Below are 12620 nucleotides of genomic sequence, written 5' to 3'. Positions count from 1 at the left end.
TGACCATTTAGGTCTCGTTCACACCTAGGCGTATTGCATATGCGAGTCTGTCGCGCGACCGTCGCTCGTTTCCGAAGGCTACTTGGCTGTAGCCCAATGGAAACGCGCAACAAAACGGCCCAAAGTAGTACCTGTACCTTTTCAGGCGTGGGCCGTTTTGTAGCGCGTTAGGGACGGGCGGAAATACGCCAAGGTGGGAACGAGACCATTGAATACAATGGGATTTATATTTTTGAGCGTTTTGTAGAGCGTTCGTCGAGCGTAGAACGCGCTACAAAACGTTCAGGTGTGAACGAGGGCTTAGGAAGCCTGGAGGCGGGTCACGGCGTGCCGCCTGGCTTCTTGATTAGTTGAGCTGGTTACCCAGCCAACCAGCATCGAGCCGGGTGTTTGACCGGCTCAATGCTGTTTGGTCAGCTCTATGCTTTCCGTAAGGGAAGGTAATAACTCGCGGCCCGGCTTCCTGATTGCCAGCTGGATGCGGATTGGCTGGGAAGCAAGCTTCCCGGCCAATCAGCATCGAGCCAGACAAACAGCATGGAGGCGGCTTCCCGGCCAATCAGGAAGCCGGGCCGCAAGTCATTACCTGCGCCCCAGCTCCATGTTCCCTCACGGCACTGCCGGTCAGAGGAAATCTCCCTCAGGAGGGGATAAGTATCGGAACATTTGGGGGAGTACGAGTACTAGCCCAAATACTTCTGGTGGTAAGTTAGAGAAGGGCATCATTACTCTGGTGGTAAGTTAGAGAAGGGCATCATTACTCTGGTGGTAAGTTAGAGAAGGACCTCATTACTCTGGTGGTAAGTTAGAGAAGGACCTCATTACTCTGGTGGTCAGTTAGAGAAGGACCTCATTACACCATAGCTAAAAAGTTCATTGGTGCCAGTGGTAACCTATCTGCGAGTCAGAACCTGCTCAGTGCTCAAGGAACTCTTAGCAAATCCTGGAGGAACCCCAGGGTTTCACAAAACCTTGGTTGAGAAAGGCTGCTTTGGATTGAAGAACTCTGAATGTATATCCATCGTTCATAGTTTGTTTTGACCTTCATTAGTGCAATGCTACTGTACAGGGTTGCACAATCATTAAGAAACACCTTGTCTAAGGTCTTCCATTACAAACATAAACATACTGATTTTCTTATAGCCATGTAAATATTCTACTAACGGATTAATAAATAGTGGAATGCAGTGCAGAATGGATTCTACTGTTCTACATTCATTCCGCTTTTCACTTAAAAACACTTATGAGCTGATAATATAAGACAGAGGAGTATTTGTGCCCTTGGTGTGGCACCTGCTGAGAGGTCCTTAATTAGACCTGGACAGAGGCCTAAGTGGAATGAACAAGCAGATTGGTATGAGGAACATACTTGTATATCGTTGACCCCATATCTACTGCATCACTTCATCTTCTAGTCTATGTTTTAGTTCATTCCTTCCAGTGATGACAAGCAGGTGAGGAGCATGGCTCAATGAGTTTCAGGGTTTTTATGTTTTTCCATCCACTTGTGACCTTTCAGGAGACTGTCCCAGCGGTGAATTAATAGAGGGCTCATCAGAAAACCTGTTCACCAGAGTCCATTATGGAACAAGCTCCTTTTCTAGCTGCCGGCGCGAACCACTTTGGCAAGATGGTTGGAATGTGTCCTGGGACCAGCCAGGTTACTACAAGGGTTAGATCCTGGAAGACAAAAGGCAAAATGGTAATGTGGACATCATGGTGGACTCTTGAGAACAAACTTCAACTTCTAGTGACTACCACTAAACTCTTATTAATCAATGATGCTCTGGTAGAGTCTGTGAAGGTTCTCATTCATTCCGGTCATGGTGGTGAGTAGGGATGCACAGATACTGTTTTTCTGGCACAGAGTACCGATATTTTTCTTTGGTACTTGTCGATACCGAGTACCAATACTGGTGCCCAGATTATCAGGAATTAAGGCGGCGGATCATGACCCGTCGCCCGGCTTCCTGGGAAGCCGGTGTTCTTTCAAAAGAACACCTGCTTCACTTGCCATGGCTGCCTGACCAATCAGGAAGCGGGGAGGCGGGTCATTACTTTCTGCCTGGCTTTCTGATTGGCTATGAAGCCAGCTCTATGCTGTTTGGCAGGGAAGCCGGCTACCCAGCCAATCAGCATCGAGCCGGCTGTTTTTTGCCCGGCTCCATGCTGTTTGGCTGGCTCCATGTTGATTGCCTGGGAAGCCGGTGTTCCATCGAAAGAACACCGGCTTCATTTGCCGAGGCTGCCTAGCTTCCTGACCATTTAGGTCTCGTTCACACCTAGGCGTATTGCATATGCGAGTCTGTCGCGCGACCGTCGCTCGTTTCCGAAGGCTACTTGGCTGTAGCCCAATGGAAACGCGCAACAAAACGGCCCAAAGTAGTACCTGTACCTTTTCAGGCGTGGGCCGTTTTGTAGCGCGTTAGGGACGGGCGGAAATACGCCAAGGTGGGAACGAGACCATTGAATACAATGGGATTTATATTTTTGAGCGTTTTGTAGAGCGTTCGTCGAGCGTAGAACGCGCTACAAAACGTTCAGGTGTGAACGAGGGCTTAGGAAGCCTGGAGGCGGGTCACGGCGTGCCGCCTGGCTTCTTGATTAGTTGAGCTGGTTACCCAGCCAACCAGCATCGAGCCGGGTGTTTGACCGGCTCAATGCTGTTTGGTCAGCTCTATGCTTTCCGTAAGGGAAGGTAATAACTCGCGGCCCGGCTTCCTGATTGCCAGCTGGATGCGGATTGGCTGGGAAGCAAGCTTCCCGGCCAATCAGCATCGAGCCAGACAAACAGCATGGAGGCGGCTTCCCGGCCAATCAGGAAGCCGGGCCGCAAGTCATTACCTGCGCCCCAGCTCCATGTTCCCTCACGGCACTGCCGGTCAGAGGAAATCTCCCTCAGGAGGGGATAAGTATCGGAACATTTGGGGGAGTACGAGTACTAGCCCAAATACTCGGTATCGGTGCATCCCTAATTTTAACCCTTCTCTACTCTATCCAAAACGACAATAAAAGACTGATTGGTCTCTTTTTTTCGAGAATATATCTTCATGGGAAGCTTACTCCTTCTCCCCCTACCCTAAACCACCCCAGCCCCGCCCCCCCAGTATTTTTCGCCTCTAAAATACATTCCACCTCATCATTCCTCTACTTTCTTTGTTAAATGTTCACTTTATCAGCTAAGGATATAGCTACCCTGAGGCAGCTACCCAACATAGTTTTAATTTTAAGCTTCCTAGGCTCATTGGGCCAGGGAATTGAATAGCAACCATGCAATATTAATGTTCAGACGATATTAATGATTATATATGTTCATAGTTTAATACTTGCTGCCGGATACATTTCTTGTTTCATGCTGGAAAAAACTTTTTTTTTTCCCCCATTGCATTTATATACTGATGTCCCGAAATCTGGATTGTGGCAGGTGGTGGGGGCTGGAATTGGGCTTTACTATGTTGGGTGCAGCTGAAAACTATTTGGTACTTATATAGTAACTTTACACTTTCTTTGATCTTAGTTTTTTGAACCATGTACTATGTTTTCTGCGAGAGATCTCGTGTTTATAGAAAAAGGATTGAGCCGATTCCATTGCAGCCTGCGTCAACGGGCTTTGGCCTTGTTTCGATGACATTTTGAGACACTTCTGAGAACATTTAGAAATCATTGGCAGTTGCATTTGGCCTCCTTCTGACCCACTTAAAACCGGTTTAGCATTCTCATAGACCTCTATGGGAATGCAAAACTTGCGTTAAGTGAGTCAACATAGACCCTTAAAAATTCTACCAGGGACACCAAGATAAACAGTTGGGACCTGGTGGTACTGGCCGTCAAAGTAAGCAAAGGTGGGATTTGGTGGCAGGGACATTCGATCTAAGGAAGGGTGGGGACGTGATGGCACTGGCAGTCAATCTAAGGAAAGCTGGGACCTTGTGGCACTGGCAGTCAATGTAAGCAGAAGGTGGGATCATCTGGTAGCATGGACATTCAATCTAAGGAAGGGTGGGACCTGGTGGCACTGGCAGTCAATCTAAGGAAGGGTGAGATCTGGTGGCACTGGCAGTCAATCTAAGGGAGGGAGGGATCTGGTGGCACTGGCAGTCAATCTAAGGGAGGGAGGGATCTGGTGGCACTGGCAGTCAATCTAAGGAAGGCTGAGACCTGGCGACACTGGCAGTCAATGTAAGCAAAGGTGGGACCTGGTGGCACTGGCCGTCAAAGTAAGCAAAGGTGGGATTTGGTGGCAGGCGCATTCGACCTAAGGATGGGTGGGGACGTGATGGCACTGGCAGTCAATCTAAGGAAAGCTGGGACCTTGTGGCACTGGCAGTCAATCTAAGGAAAGCTGGGACCTTGTGGCACTGGCAGTCAATGTAAGCAAAGGTGGGATCTGGTGGCACTGGCAGTCAATGTAAGCAAAGGTGGGATCTGGTGGCACTGGCAGTCAATCTAAGGAAGGGTGGGATCTGGTGGCACTGGCAGTCAATGTAAGCAAAGGTGGGATCTGGTGGCACTGGCAGTCAAGTGAATGGTGTTCAGGGAATAGCAGTAGCGCTATAAGACAGAAACAGCCTTTGGTCCCTTCTTTCCTAAAAAAACATTTGGAAAACCGTACTGCCAAGAATAACGCTACAATTTGGATGTACTCGATAGTGAAAAACCGGTATCGGCACGCCCCTTATGGGCGCCATTGAAAATAATGGGATGCTTTACATTGAGCGTTGACGCGTTTCGGGAAATGAGCGTCCGGTATTAATACATTTAAAGATTGTCACTTCATACAAAAGTCAGATCATTTTATTAACATGTTTTTATACCTTGAAGATTCAGCTTTCCTCTGAATTGGGAACTCGTTGGGGAGGTGACGGCGGACTGTGCGAGAAACCACAAAAGCATTAACTCCGGAGCTGAAATACTCAAAATATTAAACCAAAAAGGAGAGACGGTGCAAACAGATAACGAAATGTAAACCCAAATCACAGCAATCTCACAGAAGCTTTCACTTCATTTCAAGGTCACTTCCTGTTATAGGGTGACAACACGGTGCCCCTGTCTCCCAATTGTGCTCCCGGGTTGTCACACGGGCGTCCGATGGAGACTACAAGCGGCCATTTCATCACACCTGTTCCGGTGACAACTCCTACATTTTGGATTTCCCATCACATATCGATGTGCTGGATATGGGTATATGGGGACACCACTAACAATGTGCTGGATATGGGTATATGGGGACACCACTATCGATGTGCTGGATATGGGTATATGGGGACACCCCTAACAATGTGCTGGATATGGGTATATGGTATATCCTCCAACAGAACAGTTTAGCATTAATCTTCACATTATGTATGAAGAATGCTATGGCATTAACCCTTTCGCTGCCAAGCCCTCCGGAACATTTTTCAAATCAGCTGGCCAAGCCATTTTTGAATTTTCTGCAATTTTTATTGGCAGCGAAAGGGTTGGGAACCTGTGCTGAGAGAATATGGAGCCTGCCCCTGCTGGCCTCTCCTGATAATGGCAGTTGCCTATAACTTTATATTGTATTGAATTCCTATATATATTTTTAAAGGAGTCATGATAAATTCGAACCCCGTCATGCATTTATTGCTGTAACCCGACTGGGATTATTCCCCCTCTCTATTCGCCCTGGTAACCATTGTCACCAGGCCCAAAAGTCACGGGACATCCAAACTGTTGAGTCGTCACCAGGACAGGAATTAGGGGGAAATCTTCCAATGGGGACACCTATTCTGGTGACAACTGTCCAAAAGGGAATTTACATTGCATTAGTGAGATTTCCTCTTACTTCCTATTGTGTCTACAGGACAGGAAGTGAATGGAAATCTCCTGAAAGGGGCACAGGGTGGCAAAGAAGAACCTCAGAGGGCTGTTAACGGTTTCCTATTCCATCCGAAATGATAAAAAACAAATAGTTCCTGGGTCACTGGCCCTACACCGATTGGCAGCATGCATGCTCCAGGACTGCCAGGCAACTAGCATCCTCCGCAGGAAGTCAGCAATGGCCCTGATTTACTTTAATATTCTAGAAGAAAAACAATCTACAAACATTAAAAAAATGATGACAATGTAAAACGGAGTCGTCACCTTCCCCTTGGCCTGGAAGCCTTCTCGAAAAACTTGGTACGGGAGGCGACTCTGTAAAAAAGTAGGAGGAGACAACGTAAGTTACACATCTTTCACATCTGCTTTATGGATCTATAAATAGAAGCTGGATGCATTTTATTAAAAAAAAGATGGCAATTGTCTATGACACACAGCGCCTTAGCAGAGTAAAGGTCACATCATTAGGGTTCCTTCTCCTGTAAGAACTCATTTTATCTTGTTCTGCGCAGTGCAAATGGCATGGCAGCAGATGCTCCGCTAATATAAACATTTGACTGGCATCCTTTAATGAGTCAGCCGTCGCTGGTCTATCCTTACACTGATTCTGGGACGTCCTCCTTTCCACCCAGGGCAGCGTCCGCTTTGGGGGTTAGGGCCGCTCTGCTGGGAGGGTCTGGTGGCCTTACTGGTGGGCGGGAGATGACCGGCCTCTCTCCCGGTGAGCGAACTTTACTGATGTTTTCACTTTCACCTGAAAGAAAAGAGAAAGGAAGCCGTTTAAAAAAAAGAAGTTTACTAGCAATAAGATAATATTATAAAAAATGTTTCCACTGGTGAGGAGCCATTATACGAATTTATAAAGTTATCGGATGCGTTCAATACGGCAAAGCCTGATCAGTAATGTGCAGCAACACATAGCACGGGAAGCCTCGTGTACTGCAATCCACGTACGAAGATGGAAGATCATCCCTTTTATCTTTAGAGTAGATACAAAAATAACAACATCTCCCCTCTGATCAATGTTACTTTGTATCTCTCTATCTCCCCTCTGATCAATGTTTATAAACAATGTTACTTTGTATCTCTCTATCCTCTCTGATCAATGTTTATAAACAATGTTACTTTGTATCTCTCTATCTCCCTCTGATTAATGTTTATAAACAATGTTACTTTGTATCTCTCTATCTCCCTCTGATCAATGTTTATAAACAATGTTACTTTGTATCTCTCTATCCTCTCTGATCAATGTTTATAAACAAAGTTACTTTGTATCTCTCTATCTCCCTCTGATTAATGTTTATAAACAATGTTACTTTGTATCTCTCTATCTCCCCTCTGATCAATGTTTATATACAATGTTACTTTGTATCTCTCTATCTCCCTCTGCTCAATGTTTATATACAATGTTACTTTGTATCTCTCTATCTCCCCTCTGATCAATGTTTATATACAATGTTACTTTGTATCTGAGCACTGATCAGAATCTCACCTTCTCTGGGACGGACAAGAGGCCGCTTGGGGTACACTGGAGACACTTTGTTGGGAATAGCGTACAAAGGTAGGTCTCCATTGACATGGTTTGCATTACTTTTGGGTCCTCTGTCCTGCATCATAGAGAGCATCTTGGCTACATCGACGTCAGAATGTTGCTCTGCGGGACTCTGCGGAGCTTCCACCCGGGGTGCTGTCTTCTTTCGTTGCAGAGGGAGCGGGTGGTCGCTGTTTGTGATCGCACAGTTTCCATTCAGAGAACTGGTGTCATCTGCAGAAAGCACACAAAGTACTTGGTAATGCCTTCATATTACGGAGACTAAAAAGAACAGAGCCGCCAACAAATCCGCCATATTCTTGACACCACATCATTTTCCCGACAGCTGCACCTGAGGTTTCAATCAGACAAAACCAGCCAAAAAGGCAGGAAGCTTTGTGGTCTTTTTAGCTAAGCCAGTGCTCTGGGATTCCTTTGTCATGGCGTTTAATGTAAACCAAATAACATTTTAAATTATTTGAAATCTGTAAAATGCAGCCTGTGGGCAACCAAGCTAAACGTCCAGTTACCCATGTAGATACGGATTAGACTGGGGAAAAGGTTTGCACTTCACAGACTGTCTAATTACCATCAGATTAAATCTTAAATGACTTAAGCTGTCAGATGAAAGGACAACTCTAATCAAAATGGAGAGCGTAAGAACCCTTCTGAAATTGTCAATGTGTTCATCCCAAAAATTTGGAGATTTGACCCCCTTAACATTTCAAGGTTTCAATCCTCACCCTCCACTGCAAGCCACCTTCTTGAACGAATGACATCCAGCATATTCAACTCACTTCCTGTAAGCCCAGGCTGTCATGGACCCGCCTCTTTGGGGGGAATCATCACATCAGCATGGGCTTAGAGTACAACCCTTTGTTGTATGTGGATATGTACGCTTTGTTCTGTGCAGGAGGACCACCAACTGCTGGTGGGAAGAGGAGGACCACACACGTCATGTGACCAAACTAAAGGGACATTAAAATAAGGTATGCATCCTCAAATGTATGAGTTCTATTAGCTCATCCATATGCTGCAAGAACAATCAGGGTGCTGAAGACCTTGTACAATGAAAGACACAGTTGCACTTAAAATTGAAGTTGGGGATAGTAGCACTTTCATCAAAGCAGGTCCAATAGATGCAGGAGCCCACCTTCCATGGTCAGCAGTGGGGCTGTATCTCAGATGTTCCAGCTCTGACAAGCAATGGAGGATCCAGCACAAACAGAACATGGTTCCTCTGCTGACACCAAGGGCTGCTATGCTGCAGGAACATCTGCGAGATCGCCCCTCCACTGGCTGTGGATGTTCCAGCAGTGTAGTCGGTGTCTGCAGAGGAACCTGCTCCACATTTTCTCTGTGCAGTGTTCTCCATTGCTTGAAAGCACCTCCCGTCACAGCTAGAACATCTGATGAACAGCTCCATCACTGGCCATGAAGGGTGGGTTACTGCTGGGGGACCTTAGGCCTTGTACTACTATCCCTACCTTGTGAGTACAAGATTGTTGGTTTTAAAGGAGAACTATGGGGTTAAGGCTTTTCCCCATAGTTCTCCTTAGGGTAACAGGAGGAAACAAACAAGCGTCCTCCCGTCACCCTAAGCTCAGTATACCACGAGCTACAGCTCACGATATTCTGAGACGCCACAGTATACCGCAAGCTACTGCTCGCGGTATACTGAGACGCCGCAGCTGAAGCAGATCCCGACAATTATGTCTGGATCTGCCCAGCTGCGTGAGTGACAGCTGGCTCTGCCTATCTAGAGGCAGAGCCAGCTGTACACGCCCCCTCCCCCGTCCGATCCGCCAATCAGCGCTGGCGGATTGGGGAGAGGGGAATCCAGCCCCTGCCCCTGTCACGGCAGAGAGCCGTGACAGGATCGAGAAGTGAGCGAACGCCGGTATGTGTTCGCTCACCTCCCGATCTACTGAGCCGACCTGTGACAGTCTCATTGTCACAGGTCGGTTAGAACTATGAGGTGAGTGAAAAGCACTCACCTCATACTTCTCCTTTAATAAATACATGTGTCTTTTTTGCAATGCAAAAAGTCTTTCGCGCCCTCTTCTTGGTCTTCCTCTATTAGTAGGAGTAGCAAGATGTGTGTACACCTATATTTGGATTCCTTGTTGGACTTGGCAAGACCTTTTTTTGCATGGAAATTTGGACGTACAGTATTGCACTGTGCTGTGCTCTTTTCATTTTGCTCATCCATGTGTTGTGTCCTTCTCGTCTACTAACAAGCTATTTGCTGATGGTCACATCCATTTACAACCTCTCAAGTGTTGCCACCCTGAAAGCTTCTCCCCACTTGTTCACACTCCTCTCCCTCGTTTGGTGATATGCTCATCCATCACCAAGACCCCTTTACTCAGATTCCATCTCTGTACATCACAGGAAAGCCTCACTACCTAAACATGATATGCCAACCCTCACCCTCCTTTCTGGCAGACACTGTCCATTTCACACACATTCCTCACCAGAGGCGCCGACTATAAAAGGCAGAGATTGGTAATTAGCTTTATTTACACAGGCTGGATGTCCTCAAGCAGCCCTCATGAGCGTAGTGATCACGGGGTGTGCACCAGCAACATTTCATTCACCATTTCCTGCCAGGAGGAAACTTTCTTGGGCTTGTATGCCATTGTTGTTGCCATACATATGTCCCTTCAAAATACATTATATGGCTAAACGTTTGTGGGCACCTGACTATCACATCAATAGGAGCTTGTAGGCAGCTGGATGGGGTGGCCTCTGCTGGTCCTGAGGAGTGAAGGGTCACTCTGTTGCGTTAGCTGTGCCAGGAAATGATGCAGCAATCTTACAACCATTAATTCACGTCCCCTTTCTGGCAGTGTGAACAAAGCAGTTGCATTTATTGCTGGCACTAATGGAAGCTCAGGATAAGAGTAACGTGACATGGGCCCTGAGAAGCATATTGGGAGAGCATGTGTCTAGTTCTTGCAAGATTTTGGTGGCCATTGAATAGCATCATATCCTTCACAAAGGAGCCCTGGATTGGGAAGTGAATAAGTCTGGGACAGGAACCCAATTTGATGGGGACAGTTAGTCTCTCAACTGGGAGTGGGTTAGAGTCCTGGGAGGCTTTGAGAAGAGAAGGTTCCAGATACTTCAACAAAAGATAGCTTTGTTGCTTCTCAGTAGAGAGAGGTTCAGCATTAGTGGGGCTCTGGATGAGACGAGAACGAGTCCTTTCTGGAGCTCACAGAGTGAAAGCTTCACACAATCTTCTGTCTTTCAGAATGGAATTCTTGTTCTGCATATATGTTTGCTGTTGACACCCATGAGTATTCAAAACCATGGCCATTAATACGGAGCTGCCCCTCCCCATGGCCATTAATATGGAGTTGCCCCCTCCCCATGGCCATTAATATAGAGCTGCCCCCTCCCCATGGCCATTAATATGGAGCTTCCCCCTCCTCATGGCCATTAGTATGGAGCTGCCCTCTCCCCGTGGCCATTCATATGGAGCTGCCCTCTCCCCATGGCCATTCATATGGAGCTGCCCTCTCCCCATGGCCATTCATATGGAGCTGCCCTCTCCCCATGGCCATTCATATGGAGCTTCCCCCTCCACATGGCCATTCATATGGAGCTGCCCTCTCCCCATGGCCATTCATATGGAGCTGCCCTCTCCCCATGGCCATTCATATGGAGCTGCCCTCTCCACAAGGCCATTCACATGGAGCTGCCCTCTCCACATGGCAATTAACATGGAGCTGCCCTCTCCCCATGGCCATTCATATGGAGCTGCCCTCTGCCCATGTCCATTCATATGTAACTGGCCATCCTTTGTAGCTATAACATCCTTCACTATTCTGGGAAGACTTTGCACAAGACTTTGGAGGGTGCCTTTGGGAATTTTTCCCATTTGTGAGGTCAGGTACTCATATTGCATGAGAAGACCTGGCTCACCATTCGGAGTTCCAATTCATCCCACAGGTGTTCAGTAGGGTTGAAGTCGGGGCTCTGTGTTCTTCTACATCAAACTGGTCACACCATGTCTTTATGGGGCTGGCTTTGTACACAGGGGACAGGCATGGTGGAACAGAAAAGGGTCTTCACCAAACTGTGACTACAAGGTTGGAAGAGCTCAATTGTCTACAATGTCTTGTATGATGTTGTATTAACAGAACCCTTCCCTGGAAACACCTGAATGCCATCATTTGGAGGAGAGACCACATGCTTATGGCTGTATAGTGTAAGTATTAAAGCTTTTCCTAAAAAGTTGGGCTGATTTGCAACTTTTTCATATAGCAACAGAGTTTCTTCTGACTCGGTTCCTGCCCTCTACCTCCACCTGTCAAGTCTCACTGAATTGGGACAGAGATCAACCCTCCATGGGCTCTGAGCAGGCTAAGCAATGTAAAGCTTTGCCTGTGTCCCACAGAGGCCCTTGCTCGATAGACTTCAACAATTTCAGGTCTGCCGTTTGACTTAAAAATACTTTCGTCGTCGAAAACACATTCCTTCCAGGGGAAGAGCACACAGAAAAGTCTGTTAAAAACGTATTACCTTCTTCGCTCTGGCCAAGGTAAAGACCGTTCCTCCCTCTGACCGGACGTTTGGAGATGGTGATGGGCTTGTGAGTTCTGGGGGTGATTCTGGGAGGGGGTATAGGGGGTGCTGTGCTGTCTTCCGGCGGTCCACAGAATATCTGCAGTAAACAAAAAACAGAGGAACGGGGTTTAAGCTGAGCAAACAATGCTCTCGGACCACCGGCTGGATGTTGAAAATTTCCAGAGCAAAATGGAAAAAATATAAAATTAAACTCCAAACAGCTGTTCTTTATACAGACTGTTCACCAGGATTCCAGTTATGTCCTTAATAGGAACGAGCCATAAACAGAAAAGGAGGAAGGTGCTGGCTCCGGGGTTCATATTGTATAGCATTAGTGCAGGAGCATATTTAAAGCCATACTCAGTCTTTCCCTTCAGTCTTATATCTGACCTCCGTCTTCCCCTTCAGGCTTATATCTGACCTCCGTCCTTCCCTTCAGTCTTACATCTGGCCTCTGGCCTTCCCTTCAGTCTTGTACCGGCTCCTCTCCTTGACTGAAATGGCTTCTTCTAATGTCGGCTCGCCTCGTCACAGAATCTGAAAGTCTATAAATAGAGACTCGTGCGGTTCTAGGACGGCGTAGTACAATGTGTCTCGGCACAGGATGCTCATCTTCCAGCAATGGCGTCTGTGCCGCCGAGACGTTAACTCCTTCGCCGATAATCCGGTG

At 47.0% G+C, this 12620-nt stretch overlaps 1 protein-coding gene across 1 annotated transcript in view; it reads right to left on the bottom strand.

Moving 5' to 3' along the window:
• Positions 1-1596: 1596 nt before the first annotated feature.
• The window catches only part of OPHN1 (oligophrenin 1), an 86427-nt gene continuing 75403 nt past the window's right edge, over positions 1597-12620 (bottom strand). The window contains exons 21-26 of the mRNA XM_018554738.1: positions 11906-12047; positions 7334-7606; positions 6442-6595; positions 6106-6156; positions 4815-4869; positions 1597-1680 (exon numbers count right to left, since the gene is read on the bottom strand). Coding sequence (XP_018410240.1) covers positions 4824-4869; positions 6106-6156; positions 6442-6595; positions 7334-7606; positions 11906-12047 — 666 coding nt within the window. The 3' untranslated portion in view covers positions 1597-1680; positions 4815-4823. The remainder of the gene's footprint in view (positions 1681-4814; positions 4870-6105; positions 6157-6441; positions 6596-7333; positions 7607-11905; positions 12048-12620) is intronic.

This window comes from Nanorana parkeri, unplaced genomic scaffold (genome assembly GCF_000935625.1).
Source record: "Nanorana parkeri isolate BGI_ZX_2015 unplaced genomic scaffold, ASM93562v1 scaffold171, whole genome shotgun sequence".
In the NCBI taxonomy this organism is placed as follows: Eukaryota; Metazoa; Chordata; class Amphibia; order Anura; family Dicroglossidae; genus Nanorana; species Nanorana parkeri.
The sequence above is the reverse complement of the archived record's forward strand: the minus strand, read 5'-3'. Positions and strand labels throughout refer to the sequence as shown.